Raw genomic sequence first — 27,894 nt, 5'->3', positions numbered from 1 at the left:
GGTCTGCCTGCCTTCCCCTGCCACGCTCACCGTTGACAGGCTTCTGGTGGTGCGAGTCCACAAAGTGCCTCGGGTTCTCAATGGTGTACTTGAGGTCCCGGATGGTATGTGCACCGTTCCCCTCACTCCACAGCCCTTTCTTGGATGCCTTTGCTTGCTCCTCACATTCTGAAAGCCGGCTCTGCTCTGGGCTGGGACAGGAAAGGCAAACAGATTGTGGTTAGTGGCTCACAAACAGCAGTGGAGCTCTCTGACAGCTCCTTTCTTCATCATCTTCTCCCCTAAAAGAGAACAAGGCCTTTATTTAACCAGAAAATCACCAGAAGCACAATTCTCAAATTCCAAATTTGTTCCTTCAAAGGACAGATGAGATTCGGAGAGGATCTAAGGAGAGGATCTAAAGAGCATGTTATCCTTCTGCCAGTGGGTAAACAGAACAAGCTAATGGCTCCAGAGGGAGCCACTCTGGGGGGCACAAATTCATTTAAGCATCCCAGAGTCCAGAAGCCCAGCCCAGCAGGGTGCAGCGCAGGGAAGGTGCCGAAGGAGCCGCCCTCTGCACACAGCAAGGCCGGACCAGCTGCAGGCTGTCACAGAAAATGGTGGCTCCAAACTGCTTAGATATCCAAAAGGGCAGCTAGACAACAGCAGTTTGAAAATAGAGCCTCCTCCCTGGTCAGGCAGGAAACCAACAGTAGAACAGTCTAAAAGGAAAAGATAAAATAAGTACTTCTTAAGGGCGAAAGGAGTTAGTACAGAAATGACTGTTTACTGCCACACCTGAGCTAAATGTAAAAAGCAAGGAACTACAAGGCCTTTGCAGGATTCAAACTCCTGGGACCATCCACAGCCGTGGTCTCTAATGGAGCCAATGGGCTCTAGGCATTTCTGTCTAAGCAAGCACAGCCTAACATTTCCCAAGCTACAAGTTCCTGGTACCTCTCTTCCTTCTCTTTACCCATAACATAACCAGAGGAGTCAGAAGTCTCCAAATTCACAGTTAATTGGAATTAATTAGATTGTCGGGTAGCAAAAGAAGACGCAAATAAAAACAATGAGAAGAGGCAACTTCAGGTCTAGAGGGATTAGGACTCCAGCGGCAGAAGCACAAAACTGTTACAGGGTTTTTCTTTATTCATTCCAGTTACAAACTGAATTACCCAAAAAAGCATTGCAACAGCAATCATGCCAGTAATTGTCCTTAAGTTAAAACTGTGGCATGTTTCCAAAAATACCACCTAAAAACAAATGTCTTAATTCAACCAATTCCCACAGGCACACAACAACATTACAGGGTCCAGCAAAAGTCTTCTTGCAATCAGACAGGGCCACAGGTACACAGTGCGTGACTGGGCCCAGAGCCTCAAGGACAGGAAGCCAGCAAAAGGTACCACTATGCTTTTGGCTCATTCTTACCATGGGTACACCTGATACAAATATTTATTCAAAGCCTTTTCCTTGGCTACTGCAGTCATAAAATAGCAAGAACTTAATGGTTTAAATGAGATGTTTATAGCCTCCAAATTACTGATGAAGCGTATCACTTCTCAGAGACGAAGGTGTTAATTAAAGCCAGCTGCAATACACCCTGCTGAGAATAGTACTGAACTTGAACATGACTTACGTACTAGAAGCCTTACATATATATCTTCTAAAAGGCTCATATTGCCACTGTCTAAACAAATATTTTTATCTATTAATGAAGTATCTACAGATTCAAGACCAGGGGCTCAGAAACAATTAAACAGATTCAAAGCACAATCCTTTTCTCCTGCTTTTTTCACTGCAGTGTTCTGTGAACCCGACATCCTTTCTTTCATTGTCTGTCTCTCTGTTAGAATGCTAGCACAGCCTAAGTCTATTCACTGGTATAGTCTCAGTGCACAGAACACAGCCTGATTACACACTTGAGACTCAATAAACATTTTGGCTGGCTAGGTGAATATTATGGAATTGCACAGATATGGTCTTAGACCCACTAATTCACAAAAATAAAAAAAAATAAAATAAAATAAAAACCACCTGCCTAGTCTCCAGACCTGTTAAAGCAGGTACACATAAATCAAATACTATTAAGTAGATGTTAAAAGACCTCCATAAGCAAGAAGATCTCAGAAGAAATTAAAGCACCTGAGGCTATCCATTCTGTAGCAGAGATCAGAAATGAACAGTTTATCGTGGCTACAACCTCATGAAGAAAGCCGTGAGTGCTGCATACTTACTTGTTGGCCCTCATGCCTTCTCTCCGGGTGGCCAAGCCTTCTGCGACTAGTGACTCTGCAATGTTTTCTCCGTTAGTATCTGAGAAAGAAAATTAACCACATCAGCATCTGAGGAAGGAAATTAACCACGAGAGCCAAACCTGCCTCTAGTAGCAACAGCACACAGGATGGACCATTTTCATCCTCGCTCTTCAAGGAGGGAAATACTGTGGAGAAAGGTACTGGCAGAAATGCTACACTGAGCTCATAGAACTTCCAAAACATCTGGTCTCTAGAACAACCTTTCTTCCCAGGACTTTGCTTCTAGAGTATTCCTAGGCCAAAAGCAACCCTGGGAACCACAGGCGACTGGTACAAATGGCAGGTCACTCAGCAGAGCAGAGGGCACTGAAGAAGACGAGGGCGTGGCACTAAACAGAAACCCAGCTTCACGGTGGCCTGAAAGAGACCTCTCGGCACCCTCATGCATTCCTCTAAAGCAGGGACTGCACTTGCCCCACTGCCTCATGTGAGAATTAAATAACGTGTGCAGATGACCAACAGGGTGCCAAGGCAGGATGAGGAAAAGGCAACTAAACTCCCTTCGTGTGGTCCAAGCCAGAAAGGACAGTTCCTCTCATGTCTTATTCTCCACTCCAAAGGCCACCAAGACAAGCCACCCAGCTTCAGACTGACTAAATTCTAAGAGGACAGGTCTAGATTTTCTCTTTCACAGAGCAGCCACAGGACAGGCAAGAGATGATCAACGTCAACCCTAACCTGACTCAGGTACCACGTGAGCACCGAAACATTAACTGGATCTCTAGTACTGAAAAGCTTTTAGTCTCAGTGTGCCTCTTACATCTTTGTCAGCTAAAGCGATAAAGGAAGACATCTTTGCAGAAGTCACTGCATAAAACTCTTTAATACGGCGAAGAAAGCTCCCTGATAAACTGTAACACAGCGGGCTGGTGGGCTGCAGCACAGAATGAAATCCTGTGAGAGTTAGACTTCCGTGCACTACACACTCACTCCCTCAACACGAGCAAGTGCACACACATACATACACACAAATGCACACACCTCTAATGCCTCGCCACAAGACCCATATTTCAACAATGGCAAACTGCATTTTTCTTTTTCTACCAAGAAATGTTGAGGACAATGTTTATACAAAAGACTCTCATAGACTTATGGCCAACTGTTGGGCAGAGTGCATGGAATCTTATGTAAGAAGTGGGAAATAGTAAGATCTGGAGAGGACAGAAGCTCCACAAGGAGAGCAACAGAACCAGAAAATTTTAACACAGGGGTCTTCCCAGAGACTCATACTCCAACCAAGTACAGGCATGGAGATAACCTAGAACCCCTGCACAGATGTAGCTCATGGCAGTTCATTGTCCAAGTGGGTTCCATAGTAATGGGAATAGGGACTGTCTCTGACATGAACTGATTGGCCTGCTCTTTGATCACCTCCCCCTGAGGGGGGAGCAGCCTTACCAGGCTACAGAAAATGACAATGCAGCCACTCCTGATGTGATCTGATAGACTAAGATCAGAAGGAAGGAGAGGAGGACCTCCCCTATCAGTGGACTTGGGGAGGGACATGTGTGAAGAAGGGGAAAGGAGGGTGGGACAGGGAGGGGAGGAAGAAGGGGCTTATGGGGGGATACAAAGTGAATAAAGTGTAATTAATTAAATTAAATTAAATTTAAAAAAAAGACTCTCATGTTCTGCAGCTAAGCCACCTGGCCCTTTGCCCTGAGCTTATTGTTGAATCCGAACACAGATTTCACTAATATTAATAAATATTACAATGGTTTCCTTAGAATACAAGAATTCTTGGGTGGAAAGTCAAGTAACAATAATGCAACAATGAGAAAAAGCTGAGCACTGAGATGCCAAGAAGTCAAAAGACAGAAAAGAATGAAGCCCAGGCACAAAACAAATGAGACCCTAAACCCACTATCAAAAGCAGAGCCCACAGCTCTCGGGAATTTTCTTGTTACAGAACACTCAAAAAATGTTGAAACTTTCATGTGAGCTATCAGTAGCTGGTGGTCAATCTTCACTGACAACTTAGCCAGACTGAGAATTACCCAGGAAACAACCTCCTTCCAGAGAGGCGTAAGTCAGAGGGACCACCTACCCAGACTGTGGGTGGCACCGCCAGATGGGGTCCCTGTCTGCATAAAAGAGCAAAGTGAGCTGAGCACCAGTACTCACCGCTCCCCACTTTCTGAGCACAAAGGCGATGTGGCCAGCCTCCCCAGGGTCTGCTTGCTGCCTTGTCATCCTGGCCATTGGGGCTGCACATCCTCACACTGTCAAATCAACACAAACCTGTCCTTCCTTGAGCTGCTCTTCTCAGGAAAACTAACAGACTATCTCCTGAAAGTACATTCCTTTACCCTGAACCTTCAAAGGAAGCAAGAAAGCATGATGGACAGAAAGCGAAGAAAAGCAAACAAGGATCTCATTGCCGTGTGTTATTTATCAAATTATGAAAAAGAGCATGTCACAACAGGATGGTATTCAGGAGCTAGTAGATAAATACCTTATCTTCACAAGTCAGAGCACTAAACCTTGGTAGCATTTGCCTTAAATCCCAGCACTCAGAAGGCACTACTCTGAGTTCCAGGGCAGCCTGATCTATGGAGCAAGCTCCAGCCCTAAAAATCAAGACTTATCATCTCTCTGTTGTAAGGTCTAGGCTAACCAAAAGCTCTACTCTCCCGCCATCCACAAGCACAAAGTGCCACTGCCATTCTCAATTCACTTTTCCAGACCTTAAGGGGATGTCATTAGCTCTGCCTTCTAATGCTGGCCTAGAGTCAGCACTGACTACTTGAGCCATATAACTAAGTTGTTATGGTATTAGGAAGACTTCTAATTAAGCAACCACAGAAAGCTTAATTAAAAAAAAAATAAATCTGTCCCAAAACTATTATTTATCTAGCTATTGTCTAGTAAATATTTGACTAAGTCTTTCATTGTGCCATTGCCCACTCAAAACACCATTCCCAAGTTTTACATTCCCTCTATCCAATCCAAAGACGACAATTTCTAATATCCTATGAAACATGTGACCTAGCTAAACAATACGTTTGTGTGCACACAAATGAGTATATGTGCATACACAAAATTAACAATGATGTACATCATGTCAAAATAGTTGCTTTACCTCTATCTTTAAGCTCTCAAAAGCTTACACATGAAGAAACTAGGGCTTATAGAGGCAAAGGGTAAGACGGTACAGAACAAGAAAGTCAGAATTCTAACCTCATCTAATTCCAACACCTGTTTTCATTCTATTTTATTTCAAACCATAAGACAGATTTTAATAACAACAACTGTTCCTAAACAGATCTTTTGATAAAGGGTTCCCCAGACAGAGAAGAAAAGCTACAAGATAAAAGAATGCAGAATGTGATATAGGAAATCTATAGGAATTCAATTAGCACTCTGACCCCAAAACACGAAGCTGTTGAGTGGCCTCTATGGAAAAAAGAACGCTACAGTAAATCACAGGTCCTACACCACGACAAGAAAGCACAGGGATAGACAAGGACCCGGGCTGCTGGAGGTGTATGTGCCCTGTTCTTATGAGCCCAGCAACAAATCCCACACAAGCCACAGCAACTGTCCTAGGTGATGGCCTCGGGGGCCTGTAGTGGCCTTCTGCCTGCACTGACCCTTAGATGAACCTTAGGTTCCGAGACAAACAAGCCCACTCTACTCACCTTTTCCAAGGTAGATCATTCCATACTCTCGACCCTGCGGAGTCTTGTTTTCTATCGTGAAACAGACTTCTTTCCCAATCAGCTTCTTTCGAAGGAACTCTCGAGCAGGAAACGCCCAAGGCTGAAAGACAAAACAGAAGTGTTACAGGAAAGCTGCCACCTGCAGACCTCAGCCAGCATCGAAGCAACTGTATGTCTTCAACAAAAAATGCTTAAGCACCTATCTCAGTCTGGCCCTGTGCTAGTCCATGAAAAGGAAATGCACACACCCGCTGCACACGTGGGGCCTTCAAGAAAGGGTCCAGCAGTTGGGTTAACTAGCACAGGCCCTGAAACAGGCCCCCGAGGTTCCGGGACGGCAGGAGTGGTGGTTCCTCCATCACGCCTGCTCAGCCACGCTAACCTCTGCGAGGTAGCTGCCAATCGTCTTGGGAAGCCCCTCAGAAACCGCCCGGCAGTGGAACATCATAAACACCTATTACGTGCATCTGCCTGTCTCCCTCCAGCTCACAAAGCACTCGCCCTAATGCCAGCTCAAGGAAAGCGAGACTGCTGGCACGCTTTTAGTGCTCTCACCATTCGGGAGTGAATCTCTGCTCACGTAGGAGCCTCATTTATGTCATTTCTCCTGACGTTTCAAGGACAGCAATAAAGTTTAGAGAGCAGTCCCCAAAATGTTTCCTTTCCTACTGTGGTCTGAGATCTGGAATTTGGCCAGTGAAACGGCTTAGCAGGTAAAAGGTCTTGCAAACGTGAGAGCCTGAGTCCAGTGCCCAGACTCCATGCTGCAAAGAGAAGACTGGCCTCCACATGCATACTCTTAAAACACACACACACACACACACACACACACACACACACACACACACACACAGTAATACCACTAATAATAATAAACTTCAAAAAATAAAAAAAAAACATTGATATGTTTCAAGCTCCTAGACTCAAGACGCCAGCGAGAGCTCCGGAGCACCTTATGAATGGAATGATGGTTTTTCCCTCCCACAAGACACAAGCAGAGGTCACACATCCCCCAGTGGGAAACAGAGCCTCCACACACTAGATGATGCACAAAGGGATGGTGCTGTCTACCTCACCACTGCTGGGGTGGTCCAGGCCTGTCCCATCCACAGCCCATACACTATTGATGATGGCTGTAAATGCTGCCCAACGTAACACAGGAAGCTTCTTTCAGAGACCAGGAGACCCCCCAAGGCCCCACGGCACAGTTCTTAAGTGTTTACTCTGTAGATGACTTTATGCCACAATGTCAGGTTTAGACATGCCTGATGAGAAAAGGAGAGTTCTCTTAAGCAGGCCTGTCAGGGGAGCCCCCACACTTCTTCGTTTGACAGTCAGGGCCTATCTCCGAGGCCCAAGTTCCCTTCAGACAGAAACAGGGAGAGAATGGCTCAAGGGGCACAACAGCACCCCACATACTAAAAGTTAGGTATAAAAAGGGGTGTCTCCCTTCACGACTCCAGTCTTCATCCCTGCCTGCTGTCATCCCCTCACGGCACAATTCAGCTACGACAGGAAATGCAGATCAGTGATCAGGCCTAAAAGGAAAGGCTTTAACACCCTTTTCTATCCAGGAAGCTTATTCCATGAGGTCATTCAATAAACTCCCAGTCTGGAAAATCTATATTACTTCCTAGCAACTAGAGGCCAATGGAAGAGGCAAGTCAGGAAACAGCGCTGTTGTTTAACCTCAGTGGTGAGGGGAAGAACTCTAGGAAGAACTCAGCTCAGGTAAGAAACCTAAACCAACCTCATACCCATCCATCCTGCTATTCCCGACTCAAAGCACCAGCAAGCAGAGACAAAGCACTCACAGAAACACAGAGCTCACCATATCAGTGTTTCATTTTTACACTCACTTCACTTCCTAAAACTGAAAAGACACCACTCACCAAAGTGAAGTCTGATATACGAGTCCAACACTAACTACTGAGCACCTGTATTTTACTACGACAGTGCTCAGCTTGCCTAAAAATGAACAGAACTACCGCTGTCTTCACAACACACTCCTAAGCAACACATTACTATGCAAACCTCGGTGATGCCGTTCTTTCTTCATACTGAGAGACACTTAGCACAGGTAACAACACTCATCAAGGGTGAGTTTACCAGGAATTCACACAAGGAAGCTCTCTAAAAGCTTTTGTGGCATCCACTCTTAGGCCCTCATGTGTACAGCTGATCTGTCCCTCACTGGTGAGAAAGCCACACTGGAGGCCCTGAAATAAAACATACCTAATCCGAGAGAGGAAGAAAATCAAGTTGTCTACAATCTGTTCTATAAACCAAGCCTTCTTGAAGTTTTGTTCTATCCAAACTGGGCAATTTATTACTGACTAAGTTATTAGAAACCACAAAGAGAAGACTCAGAGAGCTACATAGCCCAGAGTCTGACTATCACCTTACAAGCCCAAGAGAACACTCAAGGAGAGAATTTTACAAAAGTGAAACCGGTGACCACCCCCACAGGAGAGCCAAGGAGATAGGCTGTCCCAGTAGAGCTGCTACAACTGTAGGAAGCAAATACAAGGAAATTTGCTCCAGGCAATGCTCAAAAGTCACAAGAGCCTAGCAGGAAGAACAGCCATGGTGTGTTCAAAGACTATCCAGAGGACCTTTCAGTAGCTAAGGCTTGAACTACCTCTTCTCTTTAGGGTGACCAATGGCAGACAGGCTAAGACCCAAATAGAGTAAGGACGTCTAAAGTCATGAAACAGAATGCTTTAGTTCCACTCCTCTCTGTGGTCCTAAACTACTGAGAAAAGATTAAACCCAGAACAACGCAAACTAGACAGCTAGCATGTACATGGCCCAATGCTCAGGGCTTCTTGTCTCTCCCTCTATTCTAATCATCCCATTGTGACCCTTGGAAACCTTGCTCTACCACCTCTCCCCTACCACCTCAATCCTCAAAAGCGATACTGAAAGCTGGGCTAATTTTCTCCTGGATCCAGCATACAGCTTCACACAGCAGGCACTCAATTAATCTGTGGGAAATAAATATATAACCAGCACAGAGCCTATCAATGCAGTATCTAGGCTGCCTGGAGTAGCTAGGCAACGCTGGGGATTAGCCTGGCACAGGCCAGTTGACGGCTGAGGACACACAGGGGACCTGCTTTCACTTCCACAGGACTTATGAGAAAGCTGACTAGTGCGGAAGGAAGACATGGGGGAGGGGAGGGGAGAAAAAGAATAATCATATGAGTGATATTTGGCGCAGTGACAGAAAGAAAAGCAAATGAATCATAATGTCTTTGATTCTTCTTGAATCTTCTAGAGTCTTCTGCTCTTCACGTCAGAGGAAAGCCTGAAAAGCTGGTGCCTTGATGTGCAATGCACCAACCCCCAAAGAGAGCCACCTGGTTCTTTTCTCTGCTACTCAAGTGTGTATTCACTGTACACCTGCTTTATCCAGGAGCTGACCAGCCCCAAGGACACAGATGTGAGAGAAAGGTCCCTCCTTTGAAGAGTTCACAATGCAGTAGAGAAAAACATACAACTCTAGAATAAAATGTTCTGAGTGCTCTGACAGCATTCTCTGACTAGGAAGGAAATGTCAGGGGCTGTGTCTGAAGACAGTGGCTGCTCACCAGGTCACACCGGTGATGGGAAAAGCAAAGTGAGCTGAGGACAAAAGCAGAGGGGATGCCAGGAGCCTATAGGGAAAACTGGATGCCGCATCACCGCTGGGCGCCATGACCACAAAGGTCCTTCAAGACTGTGACAGATGATCCAGTACCAGGCATCTGCCCTCAACACATATGCATGTATGGCAACACTAAATCAACTCAGGCTGTATTTATAAGTGTGTGCAGTAAGTGTCTGCATGTGTGACAATAATAATTAAAGAATAAGAGGCCATGAATTTGAAGCATTGTGGGAGTAGACACGAGGGAAGTTGAAAGAAAGGAAATTATATACAGTTTTCATATATAAAATTCCCAAAAGATAAATAAAATAGTAAAATAAGTTTGTTTGTTTGTTTAATTGGAAGAACAGAGAGCAAAACACAAATGGACTTGTGGTCTAGGCTCAGGCATGTAGTTTGCCAGAGTAATGAGAACCGTTTCCGAAAATACAATGAGCAAGAGTATGTAAATTATGTTTCAAAAAGATCTAGGGCTGTGATGGCACCCGCCCTTAATCCCAGCACTCGAGCAGAGGCAGTGAGACCAACCTGGTCTACAGGTAGTTCTAAGCCAGCTAGGGTTAGAGTAAGATGGCGTCCAGAGAGGGAAGATTAGAAATCTAAGAGAAACCCTGAAAGGAAAAAGAGTCAGCGCATACTGTTTAAATGTCCCCAGCACTCCAGGAGAGCTGCCAGGCCATCTGAAAGACAGAATCCCTAGGTGCTGATAAAGGTCTAGATGCTGGGACAGGGTGTCTCAGGGAAACTGAAACACAAGGAAAATCAAGTTTCTGCTCCGGGCAATCACAGGCTATTACTGGAACCTGTGTCAGTGCAGTGCCAGGGGTGTGAGAGGAAGAGCAGACCATATGGGCCAAAGGCAGGCTAGGCCTCAGGAGGGAGGAGCTAACAACCACGGTCAGGAAAGAGTGAAATCTACCGCTACCAAGTACGCCATCTCTTGGAGGACTTAGGAGTGACTGACGGGCGTGGTGGCAGCGACTGCTCTAGAGGGGACAAAGCAGTACATGAGGATGCAGTGCCAGGCAGCTGACACGAGCCTGCTCAGAGTCTACCGCCCCATTACACAGGACACGGCTAGGACAGCTCAGAACAGCCCTGTGCTTCTAGCCCCGGATGCTCACCGGGGAAGGAACTCAGACACAACTATCTTTCTCAGAGGCTGCACTGCTTCTTCCTTCTGGGGAGAAGAGCTTGATGACCTCTAAAAGAGGCAGCTTGTTTCCTCCCAGGAGCACTCAAGCTGTTCCACGACCAGCCGAAAGGAAGAAAGATGCATGAAACAGTTATTTGCCCATTTGATGAACACTCAACATTTGAAGAATGCCAAAACAGGTTTAATCTTCAGTAACTGATCTAACAGAGGAGTGACCACCAAACATTTAAAAAGTACTTTCCTTATTAATCCTCATTGAGCAATCCAGGGGTAGATAGAGACACTACATCAGACTTAACACTTGTAGTTACTGATAAAGGACCAATGACAAAGAACTGATTTTAATGTAATTAGTCATTAACTCTAGAATCTAACCAACTACTGCTGATAGAATAATTATGGGTGATTTTTCTCCATCTCCATTATCTATACTACTGTTTCAATATTGCCTTATTTAAAAAAATACTCTTAAAGATAAAAAGAACTAAATGTTTTCCTTAAATAAAAGCTTATAAGCTCTTACTTCTTCTTCATCACTTCCTTGAAAGGGAAAAGCAGAGACCATCCAATTATAAATCCCAAAGACACAAGTTGGAGATGAGAACAAACAATGGAGAGTCCAGAAATCCTGCTCCTGACCAGCAAAGCACTGCTAAAGCTGAACCAAGCACCAACGTCTGCAGGTGCAGAAAGCAGGAAGCCTAAACCGCACCAACTGGAAGGGACACAGCTGCCTGAGGAGGCAAGGACGTGAGCAGTCAAACTCCTGATGGTGTGAGAGGGCACAGAGCCAGGCAGTAGACAAGGGGCGTAGGGGAAGACATAATGGAAAGCTCAGAAGTGGTGCCACGGAGCATAAACCCAAAGATAAGCGGCCAGAGCCTGTAGCTTGGAGCTTGTCCTTAAAAAAAAGTCAAGGGTAAGCCAGGCAGTGGTGATGCACGCCTTTAATCCCAGCACTCGGGAAGCAGAGGCAGGAAGATTTGTGTGAGTTCCACACTAGCCTTGTCTACAGAGCAAGTTCCAGAACAGCTAGAGCTTCACGAAGAAACCTTGTCTTGAAAAACAAAACAAAACAGAAAACAAAACTCAGGGTTAGGGCCAAAGAAATGGCTCAGCTGCTAAAGGTAGGTGCCAACAAGCCTGGCTGGTAAGTCCACATGGTAGGAGAGAGGGACTCCCACGGCCTCTTACCTTCACACATGAACCCGTGCATCTCTCTCTCTCACACTTAATAAAATAGTAATAAAAACTCATGTTTATGGCTGGGTAGGAGAGAAGGACCCCCACGGCTGGCCTCTTACCTTCACACATGAGCCTGTGCATCTCTCTCTCACACACACACTTAATAAAATAGTAACAAAAAACTCATGTTTATGGCTGGGTTGTGGAGTGTGTGTCTACCAAACATGAAACCCTGAGTTCAATCACAATGCTATTTCCAGGCTTGATGGCAACATCCCAGTAAGTCAAAAGTTCAGGAGGCAGAGACAGAACAAGAAATTGAAAGTCATCCTCTATATATAAGAATAATGTCAGCTTGGGCTTCATGAGACCTTATTACTAAAACAGACAGAAGGTCAGGAGTGGAGAAGAAGAAACTAGACATGGCTCAATAGAGCGCTTGCCTGGCATGTGTGAGGCCCTGTATTCAAGTCCCAGTGCTTCCCCAAAAGAAAAAAACCAACACCAAAACAACAAAAACCAAAAACCACATCTCCCACTTTAGTTTCATGAATTCAGATGGCTTTGCAGCTATGGGCGTCTGTAACAGAAGGCTGGCACCAGCACTGACAGAGGGCTACCACTTAGGAAAATGTTACACTGATGTCACTTCAAATCTGTTCCCCAGGAGTGAACAAGTCAGGCCTACAGGCAAGGATTGCGGACAGCACTGAGACTGCTATCGCAATTAACCACTATAAGGGTTATTCAAGACTCAATTCACTGAGAGAATCATCGGGAAATAGGCTCCGGGCATGTCTAGGAGGGGCTGTCTTGATCTGTCAGTTGAGAAGCATGATTCCCGGGGCCAGGCTCCTCTGCTGTGTAGGAGGAGGAAGTGAACTAAACACAAGCACCCTTTGCACTCTGCTTCAGGTTATGTTGACATGGTCATATGCTTCAAGCCCCTGCTGCCCTCACTTCCTCACCATGATGGACTGTGGGCTTCAACTCAGAGCTAAATAAACCCTTTCTCCTTTAAGTTACTCAAAGAAAATGAAAAGAAACTAAGATAGGCAGCGTGTGTGTAATGACAGAGTGACAAAGTACTCACCACGAACAGAAATGAAGAGCACATCAAATTTCATCAAAGAGGAGAGCAAGCTGCCAACTAGAGCCACGGGCTCGGAAAGGCCTGGGGAAGCACTTACCTCATCCGGTGTATCTTTCCCATCGGGCTGTGTGGCAGCTGCTCGTCGGGCGAGATTTCCAGCACGAATGTTGCTGAGGTTGATCTGCCTCTCAGGAGGAGGACCACCCCGGGGCTGCCCCCGGACAATGATGGCACACCCAGAGAGGACCTACACAGGTTAGAGAGAGAGAATTAGTGGCCTGGAAACAGTATCCCCACAAAGTAACTAAGGAATTCCCAACATCTAGAACAGTACTTTGCATTTCAGATGCCCTCAAATATCTATGAAATGATGAAGTAGACAGAATTAGCTTGAGTTTCATAGAAAATACCCACATGGAGCTTGGGCCAGATTAAAAAATGATGGGTTCAAAAACCTAAGTAGGAATTAAACAAACAACAGAAAAGCCATATAATGAATAGACTGGGATAAAAAGGCATAGGAGACAAGGAGGTTAATGATCTTTGTAATTTTATCCCAGCAAGCACCAAACTGTTCTTTTCAATTATTAACAAGTTAGTATCTCTAGAATAGCTTGCATTCTAGAGTGAGGCAAACTGTGAACATTTAAACAAAGGGAAAACTAAAGAAAAGAACTCCTACGCACTCAGGGTCGGGGCAGGGTACAGCAAAGCATGCGCAACATAAATGAGAAACACACAAGGACTATCCTCTATGAGCAAACACTGAAGTTCCCAAGTGCACTGGCTTCTTCCTACTGGCTAAGAAGCAGACAGAAAGCATCCGAGACTGCGGAAAGGGCTCTGAGGTTTGCTGCTGTTCACTTTTAAATACCTGAAGGTCTACACAAGGAAAGATTCTGAGAAGACACAAAGAGGCATGCTGTAAAAATGATGTAGTTACTCAAACTGTCTCTGCTTTGGGAGGTCAATCTGAAGGTTTCTCAACTCTACGGAAGGTTAGAATGGAGAATGCTCACACTAGTCCTTGTGAAGGAAGCTCACTCTGAAATGTGTGAGGGAAAGACTCCATACAGCCAACTAGCAATCTCCCATTAATGCTTTAAATTGTGAACAAGGATCACAAATATCTGAGTCAAATAAGAATAGTAAAAACTGAGTAGTCACTATTCAAGGGCTCCAGCACTGCCAGAAGTGTATTTTCCCAAAAGTGGTGGTTGGAATGGCCATGGGCCCTTCCCCCAAGGCCCACTGGGAGTGGCACCATTAGGGGGTGTGGCTTTGTTGGAGTGGGCGTGGCCTTGTTGAAGGAAGTGTGTCACTGGGATGGGCGTCAGGTTCCGCGTCTTTCTCTTCCAGCTGTCCTTTGACTCCTTTTCCAGCACCATGCCTGCCTGCATGCCACCATGTTGACAATGAACTAAACCTCTGAACCTGTAAGCCAGCGCCAATTAAATGTCTTCCTTTATAAGAGTTGCTGTGGTCATGGTGACTCTTAAGAGCAGTAGAAACCCTAAGCCAGAAGTTGGTAGCAGGGACTAGGTATTGCTGGAGAGGCTGGACCATCCTTTTGTTTAAAGAACTAAGGAACACTTGGGAACTCTGGACTAGAAAAGCGGTTGAATGCTTTAAGACGGCCTTAGTGGGCATGAAAGACAAGGGTGCTAAGGGTCATCTGAACTGTAGGGGCTTGGCTCGGGAATATTAGAATGTGGCCTAGAGACTTATGATATTTGGCAAAGAATGTGGCTGCTTCCTAAACTTGTCCAAAAAAATCTGCCCGAGGCTAAACTGGAGAGTTCCGGATTAACAGCTTTAGCTGAGATTTCCAGACAGCCTAGTATTGACTGTGTTGCTTGGTTATGAGTGGCCACGCTTACGCAGATCTACAAAGAAATGGAGCAAGCTGGGCAAGGAAAACTACAAAATGTGCAGTTTGATTAGAAAGGGAAGTATAAGGATCTATAAATCCTGTGTTCAAGGAGATAAACAGATTAAAGAAAATACTGATGCAAAATGGAATAAAGGGAATGGTGACCTCAGGGCAAGACCCCACCTAGCTAAGCTTCCAACTTGTGAGAAGGAATTAAAGGAAGGCTTAGGGTTAGGTGTGGCAGCACACACCATTAATCACAGCACCCCAGAGGCAGGTAGATCATTGAGTTGGTCCACAGAATTCCAGAACAGCCAAGCTTAGGAAAGGGAACCATCAAAAACAAAAAGCTGGTGAAAATGTATTTGAACAAGGCCATGTTTCTGCCCCAGCAAGCAGCACAACTTGGCAGCTTTGGCCACGTAATTCTGGCTTTAGAGTCAGATACAAGAAAGGGTTATAGAATTTCCCTCCTTGACTGAGGAATAGCCAGCAGAGGCCAGGAATGTGGCAGCTGTGTCTCTGCATGGAAGCCCATGAAGCTGTGAAGGTGAGGCCTATAGGAGATGCTAGAGCCATGAGACCTGGCAATAAAAAAAAGAAAAGAAAATGCTAACTGGTTGTGGCACCAGCACACCAGCCCAAGAGAAAGTGTGCTGCAGTCAACAACGCTGAAAAAAGCTGGAGAGAACTCTGAAGAGCACTCTGACATCAGACATGGAGTCTCCCCAAGGCTTTCGGCCTTGCTTTGTCCAGTATTTCCCCAACGATGCTCCCTTTCCTCCCTTTTAGAATGGTAATGTATATCCTATGCCATTATATTCCGAAAGTATGTGATCTGTTTTTTCATTTTTATTTTATAGGGGATTAGTTAAGAGACTGCATGAGTCTCAGAAGAGACCTTTATACTTTTAAACAGTATTCATATTGTGATAGATTATGGGGACTTTGGAAGTTGGGACTACAAGCATTTTGAATTAGGATGTGTCTACAAGCTTTTGGGGGCCAGACAGTGGAATGCCGTGGTTTGAATAAAAATGGCCCCTACAGGCCCATAGGGAGTGATACTATTAGAATGTGTTGTAGAAAGTATGTTAATAGGGGTGGGCTTAGTGGTTTCAGAAGCTCAAACAGGCCTAGTCTCTCTCTTCCAGCTGCCTGTGATCCAAATGGAGAACTCTCAGCTCCTCCCCAGCCCCCAACTATGTCTGCCTGCAGGCCATGTTTCCCTCCGTGATAATGGACTAACCTTTATGAGCATCTCTGAGGCCATGGTGTCTCTTCACAACAATGAAACCCTAAGACAACCTCCCTGTCCCTTCTACTCAGTTTTCTGATGGCCACCGCCACTTTGCCACGAGGGACTTGCTCTTCTGCACACGTGTGTTCCATTCACCTAAGTGTCTTTAAACAACAGGGCTTCACATTGTCTGTTCCTGAGTTCTACTGGTAGTCTTCCACACAATGTCTTGTTTCTTTTACTAATTCTTTTTAGTGAAATGCGTCCATGCTGGTGTGGAAGCAATTTACTTTCATGACTAGGTGTTCCATCGCATGACTATTACAATTGATCTGGCCACTCTACTACCTTTTCATGAGAATTCCAGCAAACAATGTACAGATCCTGATTTTTCCCCCTTTTTTTGGAGAGGGACATCTTTCAAGACAGGGTTTCTCTGTGTAGCCTTGGCTCTCCTAAAACTTACTTTATAGACCAGGTTGGCCTCAAACTCAGAGATGCCTCTGCCTCCCAAGTGCTAAGATTAAAGGCAGATCTCCTAAAAGCAGATGTGACAGATACTGCTATCCTCCTCCTAGTGCTCCAGCCAGAAAGCCTGACAAGGGCACAGCTTTCTTCTAAAATGGTCTCTCCAGCATTTGCTGAGGGCACTGACGGAGAGGTAAAGACTTCAGGGCACTGTGAAGAACGAATCCTATCTCTGTAAGACTACTTTCCCTATTACAATAGGAGCTGGATATAGGAAATTATTCAAAATTCACCATCCCTCCATGCAGTCACCTACATTTTCCAGCTGGTAACTCCTCCACTGCCCTGTCAACAGTTTTTTCTCAAGTTCTTCCTCAAAAAAATATTCTAAAACTTACAAGTTTTCAACCCAATAAAACCAAGAGGAAATGTTTAAAACATCTACATAAAACATGGAAAGGACCAATGAAGGTCCTATGAAGCAGACTTCTATTTCATATGGCATCAAACCATTTTTCATAATAAACACTGATTCTGGGCTTTTCAAAGTTAATTCATTGATTGATTAATTGATTGATTCACTTTTCACCAATACTTATTAACTACCAATGATGTGTGCGATGTTGTTCTAGGCAAGCTGCGTATTTCAGGGGAATAAGAGAGACAAAAGTTCCCGCTCCTGGGGAGATGATACTCAAGTGGGGAGGGAGACAAACAGTGAACAACAGATGCAAGGAAGGCATAGCAGTTATCATATTTTTAATTTCAGAATAAAGATTGTGAAGAAACTGTCATGGGTAATTGAACAACCACAGTTCTACTGACTGACTCATGTTACAAACTTTCATGACTACAGTAATTATCCTTAATTGCTAATTTATAGGGCATAGAAAACAAGTCAAATGGTTACCGCTTTAACCAATTATAATAATAAAATGACATATTCTAGAAAAGCGATCTCAGGACTACCTGCTACAGCAGGAGGATTGTGAAGCCAGCTGTCATAATGAGTCAGTTTGACTGAGGTTATGGATTTGACACTTCTCGGCTCTGCCTATAAAGAGAGATGTGGTGGGATTCAACAGTTATGGCTTCACAGCACACGGCAGACGGCCACTGAGGCCAAATCAAAGCACTGGGAAGAAAAATGGGGATTCAAACTTCTCAAACTCACTTACAGGTGTACTGGGAGATTTATCTACAGTGAAACACTACATGGAAAGCCACTAAAATGTTGCCTAGCAACAGAATAGGACATTAAATCTTCACTAGGCTCTGAAAAATGACTTGGTACACTTTTAACTCCTGAACATCCAGACCACTGCCATCACAAGAAAGAAAACTACATACAGAAGTCCACTCTCACCAGTTTTATCAACATGATGGTACATCAATACTGGCTAATAGTTCTCCCAATTCAAGAGCAAAATCATCTTGGCCCAAGAAAGGCATCTTACAAACTCTGCAATGAGTACTGGCTTAATGGAGCATTTCTGCCTCTTGAGATATAAATGGCATATGACAAGGGCAAAATTGGCAGCAGAAGGACCAATATAAAGGATGAGGACAGGCAGCTGAAGATACATATAAAAATGGGACCCACATCACATCCACACATTTATAATCAATCGCTTTCAAACAAAGGTGCCTGGATAATTCAAAGCAGAAAGAGTAGAACTTTTAACAAAAGGTACATCTAGAGAAAGCCTCATGCAGAAGGAAGAAGTCTGATTTCTACCTCAAACTATAAACAAAAGAAATTCAAAACAGCATCACAGATATGAAAGCGGAAGTCAAACTTATAAAGGTCTTAGAATAAAACATAAAGGTAAATCTGCATTCCAGTGGATGATCATTTCTTAGATACAACACCAAAAGCACAAGTGAAGGCATAATGCAGGCAGGCAGGCAGAACTTCGTCACAACCAAAAGCACTGTTTCAATAAAGATTTGGCAAGTCCATGAAAGCGAGGCCTGGGATACAGTTCAGCTGCTAGGACCTAAAATCAACCTCAACGTCTCCAGAAATTGAAGGCAGAAAGGGGGTGGGGAGAAAGACAAGGAGGGCGCAAGAGAAAGATGTGCAGTAGTTGTACGGCAGATAGCTCAGAGCCGTTCAGTGTCCACAAACACCCTAGGAGACTAAAGAAACAGCTCAAAAGTAAAGAGAAGTTGCGGGTTTTCCAGTCCATCGAAATCTTCCTGATTCTGAACCCTTCGTTTTCTCTGCTAAAAACAAGACTAAATTAAAGACCCCACCATTCAAAAGCAATGAGCTAGAAGCCCAGGGCTTCATGGCACTGCTCTTCTCTGACTTGGGATATGCTGCCTCCCCAGCCAGCTCCACAAACAGGGTCTCAGCTTGTAAATCCCAGGATCACTGATGTCAGAAAAAGAGCATTAAGTCCTTTTATTTTACAGCTGAAGACACTGGAAGCAAACAGCTGTAGTAACTTCTGCCTAAAACCCACAAAGTATTAACATACAGAAACAAGTGTTTGGGAGTTTCTCTGTGGACAGCAGAACTGGTATCAGCAACCAAAAGATTAAAATGTCAAGCCCCCATGAGCTGGCTGCTCCAAGTCAAAGCAACCTTTATTAGCACATACCACCACCACCCATAAATTAAAATTTTGTAAGGGCCAGCTATCAAATCTGGCCCTCTGACCTTGATCTACAATCAAGAGCAAAAGTAAATCTGTTCTTTTTAATCCTGCCCAATCTGCAGTATTAATGATATTTGCTACTAATTGTGGGCTAGCTATAATAATAGTAATACACAGGCTGCCTAAATCTATTTTGTAGCTCAGGAAACGGCAAGGGATCATAAACTGCTCTATCATATTCTCTGTTTATAGATGAGGAAAACGCAGCATAGTAAGATGATAGCATCCCAGCATTCTTTCTAACAAACCCTAAATACTGCACATATGAGAACCAATACTGGTGACTGGGGAAAATGAGGCCTGGCAAGCTTCTCCAGCACGGCAGGACGGCGCGCACCAGGAAGCCACAGCAAGGCTGTCTACAGACCATGCTCTCCAGAGCCAAATCTTTACAACATGCTATCCATCACTGAGAAGAAGTTAGGAAGAAAGGCAAGTTATCAAACAAACAAACTCAGGACAACAGTCATGTGACCTGCCCAAGGGAAGACACAACAATAAATGAAGCCTAGTCATATGATTATATCTACAAAACACTCCCACACATAAGACTCAGGGAACACTGTGGAAGAGGGGTAGAAAACTGAAAACCCAGAGAGCAGGCAGTCTCCTGTGAAGACATCTCCTAGTGACATCTGAAGCCCCTGCAAATTCTCACAGCCTAATTGTGAACTGAGCAAGAGAAGCACCGACAGACCTGCCACTGCACATAGAAAAGCCCAGGAGGTCTCCAATACACACAAAGAACACAACTGAGTAAAGCCAGCCCTTCCTAGGGAAAAGCACATCGACTGGTTTTCCAGAGCCAAGCAGTCCTGAAAATAGACATGTAATTAACATTACATCTACTCAGCAGATTATATTTAGAAATATGTATGTCTATACAAATGCATATATCCATGCAATAACAATTTATAAACAAAAAAAACAAAAGAGAGGCCATGAATCTGAAGGTGCGCAGGGAAGGGCATATGGGAGGATTTGGAGGGACGCAAGAAAAGGGGGAAAAGTAATTAAAACAGTCTCAAAAACATACAAAGAGCACAGGAGCTGGAGATCACTACAGACAGGAGTGTGAGCCTTCTACCAAATGATCAGAGCCAGGTGAGCAGGAAACTGCTGCAGTGATCAGACTCTTCAACTCTGGAAAGAACCTCCTTAGCATAAGAGAAAGACAAGAGCACCAAGCCCAAGCATGCAGACTAAGAAATGGCTGCTACTTTCCTGAACACTGACAGCGTAAAGCTGGCAGCATATGCCCACGGGGCCCACATACACGAGACTTAATTCTGAAGAGCCAGTAAGACAGTCTGGCAGTGCTCATAACTCGCACATTTAATATCCTGATAGGAAAAGGGAAATCAAACACAGACTATCAGGAAGGATTAAAAGTCCTCTAGAGAGGAAACAAGTTCACTTTAGAAGGAAAAATGAGTATTTGTTTACTTGGTTTTTTAATTTTTTTTACAGTAAATAAAGCACAGAAGAGATTTTTTTTTAAGTACTTTATTTCATTTACACATGAACACCAAAGGCACAATTTGGAGGGGAAAAAAATAAACCCAGTTGAAACTTTCTAAAATGTTTAAAAAGAATGTTGGGAATATTTCAAAGGAAAGAAAAGCCTCGAAGCAAAGCTTCTTTCTACCAAAAGAAATGGAGATCAAGTTTTCGGCCAGGATTCTGGGCAGTTTTAAGAATGACCATTTCCACTGCCAACTGACCGGTGCTATCAACGGGTTAAAGAAAACCTAACTGATGGATGGTACAGCTCATATTTTGTATGGACAAGATTCTGGGTTCAATCAACACTGAGAAATAAAGCAAACAAGACAAGTATGGGGGTGGGGGAGTGAGTGTGTGTGTGCGTGCGTGTGTGAGCGCGCATGTGTGGGTGTGGGTGGGTGTGGGTGTTGGGGGTGTGGGGGTGTGGGTATGGGTGTGTAGGTGTGGGTGTGAGTGTGGGTGTGGGTGTGCACGTGCATTTCAAAGCACTCAGTGGCTGACAGGTCACTGGAGGCTGAGGACAACTGCTGAAAGCAAGCCACTGGTCATGTACAGGGAGCTGAGCAACAAGAGACAGGATAGTGAAAGCCAGTTTTCTCACTGGAGAGGAAGGTCACGGACACACAGAAAGGCTGAATCAGAAAAGAAAGGCTTCTGAAGACATCCAGATAAGCACAGACATCCATGTCACACCTGTATTTCCCACTTCCACCTAAGAGGGCATAGCAGCCTGATGTCCAGATGCTGCTTTCTAAAAGCTCCTCTCTGATAAAAAGAGCAAAAGCTCCTTGAGAAACTGGTGGGTCTAGGTTTGGGTATGGGAAATGTCAGTCTCAGCCAGGAATATGTGGTTGTGTTAGAAAACTAAAAAAAAAAAAAAAAAAAAAAAAAAAAAAGTGATCAAAGGACAATGGTGACACATTTTATCAAAATGATAAAGTAGCATGCTTAAGGTTACTGTCATGGGCCAAAATTGGGACAACTTGAAAATCAAAATAATAGGGGCTAGAGAGATGGCTCAGCAGTTAGGAACACTGGCTGCTCTTCTAGAGGACTGGGGTTCACTTCTCAGCACCTACATGGAAGCTCACAACTGTCTGGAACTCCCACCCTAATTGTCTGCGTGGCACTTCTCCAGCAGACAGCGCTCGAACTGTTTTCTCAGAGCTGCCGTCCCAAGGCAAAGAAGTTCCACACTCCTCAGCCATAGACTCAGGTCTACGGAATCAGCCTGTCACTGTTCAACATTCGTCTTCCTCTGAGCTGCAAGTTCTGTGGCTACAAAGGCCCATGTTCACCATGGCGGGCCCAGAGCAGAGAACAAGACAGAAATGCGGCTTTTGCCTCATTGTTAGTATTACACTCAGTAATGGACTCCAGAAACTGAGAACAAAAGCATGAAGAGGCACTTGTACTTACACAATTCATAAGTTTTCAGGACTTTCTCAGAAGCAAGCAGGAACCAAACCCTGAGAGGACAGTAACACTCACACTGGCTCTTCCTGCTTCTCGATGAAATGGTAACACACAGCACAATGTTCCCCAGGGGCCCACTCCCTCAGCATGACTGGCAGGCAAGCCACACATCTAAGTGTCCTCTCTTAGCTCCCCTCTCCCTCTGCTTCAAACAACTCCAACTTTCTGCAGCATCTCCTCCTTCTCCCCCAGGAAGTTCTGTCATTCCTGGGACTGTTTTCTCCAGCCGCTTTCCTCCGTACTCTTATGTCCAATTTCCCTTGTTGCCTCCTTCAAGAATGTCTTGGCTAACTCATTTCTAACCACTCAATTGATTTATTTCCTGTGAGCTGTCAAGTCTACTCTATTTTCAACAGAAACCACTCAAATCTATATCCCTGACCACTTTGGAGAATCTCCTAATTAACTGCTCAATATTCAATTGTCTTCCTACTTTCTTCAGTTACTTCCCATATCCCAGAAGGCATACCTGGTGTCTGAACAAATGCTATCATCTCTTTTCTAATTATAGTCCCCACGATTTTTGTGTTTGTTCTTGATTAGCAGACAAGAATCTCTCAGACTGACAACCTAAAGCCTATATCCAAATCCACAGTAATAAAAGTGTATCTAAATGTCAAACTGACCCACGAAAGAGTAACAGTGTTTACATTTATCTCTGCAATTCACTGAGAAACCTAAGTGAATGGGCACAGAACACAACGAATAGGGGGTACTCAGAGGAAAAGGAACAAGCAAGCTTAGGCCACCGGTCAAGCTGGATTAGTCTTCCATAAACTCAAATCCCAATCCCTGCCTTCCACCCTTAGATGGAGTCTGCAGAAGCTAGCCTATTTTACATAATGGAATACAAGGCAGACTCTTTAGGTTTTTGTTGTTTTGCTTTTAAGATTTATTCTTCTTTTATGTATACAAGTGTTTTGACTACATGTATGTCTGTGTACCGTATACAGGCTTGGTGCCCTAGGAGGCCACGGCCAGATCAGGTGACAGATCCCCTGGAACTGGAGTTACAGATGGTTGTTAACCACCCTGTGGACGCCTGAAATCAAAGTCAGTGGAAGAACAGCCAGTGCTCTCAACCACTCGGCAATCTCCACAGCCCCACTGAGGATACTTAGAACAGAACCTTATCATCGACACAGACCACGGCCAGATACCAGGAAAGGCAGAAGAATAAAGACTGCAACTTTCAACGTACCCAGCAACCCAACGACAGCATTGATGACTAAACTATGAGTGAGAGTGAGTGAGCGACTGACTGAATGAATATGTAAAGTGGCTGGAAACATAACTCAGTCGGTAAGGCCTGGGTTTCATAAGCAAGTGTGGTTGTCAGAGGATGAGGAGTTCAAGGTTGGCTACGCTGGGCTACATGAGACCCTGCCTTAAAAATGTCAGTAGAAGCCAGGCAGTAGTGGCGCATGCCTTTAATCCCAGGCTTGGGGAAGCAGAGGCAGGAGCATCTCTGTGAATTTGAGACCAGCCTGGTCTACAGAGTGAGTCAAGGGCAGCCAAGGCTACACAGAGAGACCCTGTCTCAAAACACCAAAAGTCAGTAGATTGCTTAGTGTACAGGCAAGAGGACCAGAACTCAGATCCCAACACCAATGTAAAAGCCAGATGTAGGGGCCTGGGGAGATGACGGCTCAGCGGGTAGGAGCACTGGCTGCTCCTGCATTAGAACTGGGTGGAATTCCAGCATCCACATGGCAGGCAGCTCGCAACCATCTGTTACTCCAGTCCCAAGGAATCCATCCTCATGCACCAGGCACCTACGTGGTACCAAACAGTGCATGCATGCAAAACATCCATACGCACAAAGTAAACAGCTTAAAAATAATAAAGAAATAAGAAGTCAGGGATAGCACCTCTGCAAAACTAGATTCTAGGGCTCTCTAGTCAGCAATTCTAGCTGAAATAACAATCTCAAGCTCAGTGAGGGATTTTGTCTCAAAATATACGATGACAAACGACAGAGGAAGATATTAGATACCTCAGGCGCCCACGGGAGCATGTGCACAATTTGCACGCGCTGGGGACAAAAGCTTAAGCAAGGAGACCTTCCCAACCAGGTCTCTACCTCCTGGGCCTAAGTCATCCTCCAGCCTCAGCCTCCTTAGTAGACTTACAAGCTTTGTGGCACCAGATCCATCTGCTCTAAACATTCTTGAGCACAATCTGATGAGTTTCCAGGCGGCATGAGAGGGAGGCGTGTCCTGAGGGAGCATGGAGGCTCTGGCAACCCCGCCTGCTTACACTGTCATGTCCCGCTCCTCACCTGGACATGCAGCTGTGTCCACTGCAGCAGCATCTCTGATAAACCAGGAAAGGTTTCCATAGGCTCCATCTTACAATTGCTGGCAGGGAGACACAGGTTACAACCTAAACCTTGTGACTGGTATCTGAGGAGTTTCTCTTACGGAGAGGAGGATTGCGGGACCTGACACTATCTCCAGGTAAATAACTTCAGAAATGAATTAATGTGTCCGCTTGGTGTTTTCTGCAGGGGAAAAACTTGCTGTGTGGGAAATAGCCCCCACATGTGTCACAAAAGGTTCTCTGTTGCGTCTAGGAACAGAACATGGGAAAGTGTTGCGGGGGCTTTTTCCCTGTACTTTCTGGAGTACAGCTTCAGCCCATGTTGTGCATCCTGAACAATGGCTTGAGGGTTTGCCCACATATACGTATGCCCAAGGTGTTTCATGTGAAATTATGTACTATCACTGCACATAAGCAGTTCTCCAAAGACCATGATTATCTTTGCAAATAAAAAAAGTCCTCCTGTTTGGGCACAGAAACTTTAACTTCAGGGCAGGAGGTGAGGCAATGGTGGTCAGGAAAGGTAGAAAAACCTGGAGTATCCTTCCAGGGCCCCTCAGCTAACTGAGCCCCTGTGCCCAGCACACATTCTTTAAATGACTCCTTCCCCCCAATTCCAGGGCCCAGATCCAGGTGCAAGGACAGCAGCAATTCCCAATCCAGGGCAGGAGAGGGAAAAGCGACACTAAATTATTTAGTAAGTCATCTCTGAATAACATTAAATGCTTATTTTTGCTTTATGTGCGGGGTTAACAATACAATGAGGAGGAACTACATCACCTGTATGTTACCTACAATATCTTAAGTTTTCCAACTTAATCTCAAGGTTATTTGTAAACATTCTATACTTGAAATGCTGTCAATTTTAGATCTCAAAATAAAGTACAAATCATAAACCTACTACAGGCTTTTCAGTCTTTTACTGATAAGCCTGCATGCTGTCCCAGGATTCTTCTTATTAAAGTCCTAGGCAGAGTGTCAGAAAGCAACGGAATCACAAGTCCCTTGCCATTTAACAGTGTCCTTGGCCTCTCCCACAGACATGGTGCTACTCCACTTTTAAAAGAACCCCTAAGATTTCAATTAAAACTTTATTTCTCTACGAGAGCTGAAATGCCTATGATTAATAATACAAGGGCAGGGCAGCCTTAACCATGAGCTAAACCTGTGCCCTAGAGAGAGCCCATGGGAGGTCTGGAGAGATTCGAAAGCTCTCACCAGAGAGGAGTTTAACAAGGTAACCTAGCTTTTAAGTAATAGAAACAGTCTTCTGGCCTCTGGGCTGTAAAGGGCTCGCCTGCCAAGAGCAATAATGCAAGTAATTACTGCATACAGAATAACAGATCCCGGTGAGACCCGGGACCCAGGTTCTGCTCTCTACCATGCAATCTACTTAGAGGAAGAGCATACACTATTTTTCTCATTAAGGCCTGGGACAGTCCTTAATGGGTAAACAGATAAATTTTACTTGGCACAATGATTATGTTTTGGGTGGCTGCCCAAATAAAAATGTTCCTGCTATTAAGGATATAAGACAGTGAACTTCCTGGGACAGAATTCATGAGGTTGAACACATCATATAAGTGTAGTTCGGGGAGTAGAAGCAAAAGTTTTCAAGCCCCTCCTCTTTCCTTTCTCTAGTAACAAACTTCCAGCCACCCTTGTCTTTAAACTAATTGCCTTAGCCTTGCTGATGAGTCCAGATTGCTCACCTCTGAGTATTCCCATCTCATCTTCACCACTTCACCTGCCTTCTAACTTTTGTCCTTTACCTCTGTCAAGACATCTGTCCCTTACACCATCTCTTCTGGAAAGACATTTTTAAAACCAACCAAAACCAAGATGTGACTTTTCCAACCTATTTTACTTCTAAGAACGCCATGGACATTCACAGGTTCCTCTTTCCACCACAAGCTACTTCTCACCAGTCAGCAGCAATCAAAGCCTTTCAACCCAGAGCTTTGGCCAGAAGCACAGTGCCCTGGGTGTCAAACCCACGAAAGACTTTCAGCCACAGAACCCTCTATCTGTCAAGCCATCTGCGGAATCGGAGTCCATCTACCTGCTCACACTGCTCTCTGCAGTCTCCTGCATTCACTCTCCCTGAGCTGTTATGGCATTCACCCTCATCGCTCAGATCAGGCCAACGAGCCATTACTGATAATTATGCCAAAACAACAGGCACAAAGCCTGGCAGTCGTGGGTAGACAGGGATGGAAACCACACTGTCTTTAGTTCGGAGGCCAGGTTATCATTCTGATATGCGCAGACTAGGTTTCTGCTGACTGAACGTATTTCTCGTCCCTGGAAGTTGGCAACAAAAACCAGGAATCCTCAAATAAATCTGAGTTACTTAGAACCTCCTTAAAAGAAAGGAACTTTTACGTTTTAGACAATAGTGGAAACTGTGTTCTGAAATATCCCAATTTCACTTCTGGCAAGTATTTTTCTAGGGAATAAGAGGCACATGGGACAAAAGAGCACAGAAATCTTTGCCTGCCCACTCCACCTAAGCCCACTGGCTCCTAGCATCTACACACACACTACACGTTTCCATACCCAAGCACTTCATGTTTCCTAAGAGATGGCAGGCGGAACTCAAGCCACACATCTGCCAGCTACCACTATGGAGAGGTCCCTAGAACTTTAAGAACCACAGACCAGTAATGTCTCTCTGAACTCCAAAACTGAAGAACAAGCTGGGCATAGCAGCATACTCTATAACCTCAGCACTCGGAAGGCAGAAGCAAGAAGATCACCAGTTTGGGACCAGCCTGGGCTACAGGGCAAGATGCTATCTCAAAATAAAAAGGTACACAAATATTATCAGATATCATGATCCTATCTTAAAAGACCCTAATAGCTCTACCAGAAACTCCTAAATTTAGCAAACACTTTCAGAAAGTAGCTCAATTATAAAATCAACACAGAAAAATCAGTAGCTTTTAATTCAGAACAGGAGTCAGTTTGGATGTTTCTCATGGGCCCCAGGCTCGCCTTTAAACCCAAATGTGTTTAAGGATGGCCGCGTATATCTCCTCTCACACCACACTTCCCAAATGTTAAATGAACACAATATGCCAACTGAGCTACAAACTCACCTTTTCTCTCTTGCTGAGAGAGCAATCAGAGGAAGAAGAAACTCATTCACAATAGCTTCCAAAAACGGGGAAGGAGAGGAGGGAACCGGGCACCCAGGGTCGCAGCAGCCAGGGTGCGGCAGAGAGATGGAGGCATCTCTCCAGGCCTGGCACTACAAGGCCACCTTCACCAATGCCTAGGAGTCGTGATA

General features: G+C 44.8%; 1 protein-coding gene across 1 annotated transcript in view; it reads right to left on the bottom strand.

Annotated features, from left to right (window-relative positions):
• Positions 1 to 27,894, bottom strand: part of Snd1 (staphylococcal nuclease and tudor domain containing 1) — a 399,985-nt gene that overhangs the window by 360,956 nt on the left and 11,135 nt on the right. Inside the window, exons 2-5 of the mRNA XM_060374009.1 lie at positions 13,149 to 13,298; positions 5,945 to 6,065; positions 2,223 to 2,301; positions 31 to 191 (exon numbers count right to left, since the gene is read on the bottom strand). Coding sequence (XP_060229992.1) covers positions 31 to 191; positions 2,223 to 2,301; positions 5,945 to 6,065; positions 13,149 to 13,298 — 511 coding nt within the window. The remainder of the gene's footprint in view (positions 1 to 30; positions 192 to 2,222; positions 2,302 to 5,944; positions 6,066 to 13,148; positions 13,299 to 27,894) is intronic.

The sequence above is a fragment of the Meriones unguiculatus genome, chromosome 21, assembly GCF_030254825.1.
Source record: "Meriones unguiculatus strain TT.TT164.6M chromosome 21, Bangor_MerUng_6.1, whole genome shotgun sequence".
Taxonomy (NCBI): domain Eukaryota; kingdom Metazoa; phylum Chordata; class Mammalia; order Rodentia; family Muridae; genus Meriones; species Meriones unguiculatus.
The sequence above is the reverse complement of the archived record's forward strand: the minus strand, read 5'-3'. Positions and strand labels throughout refer to the sequence as shown.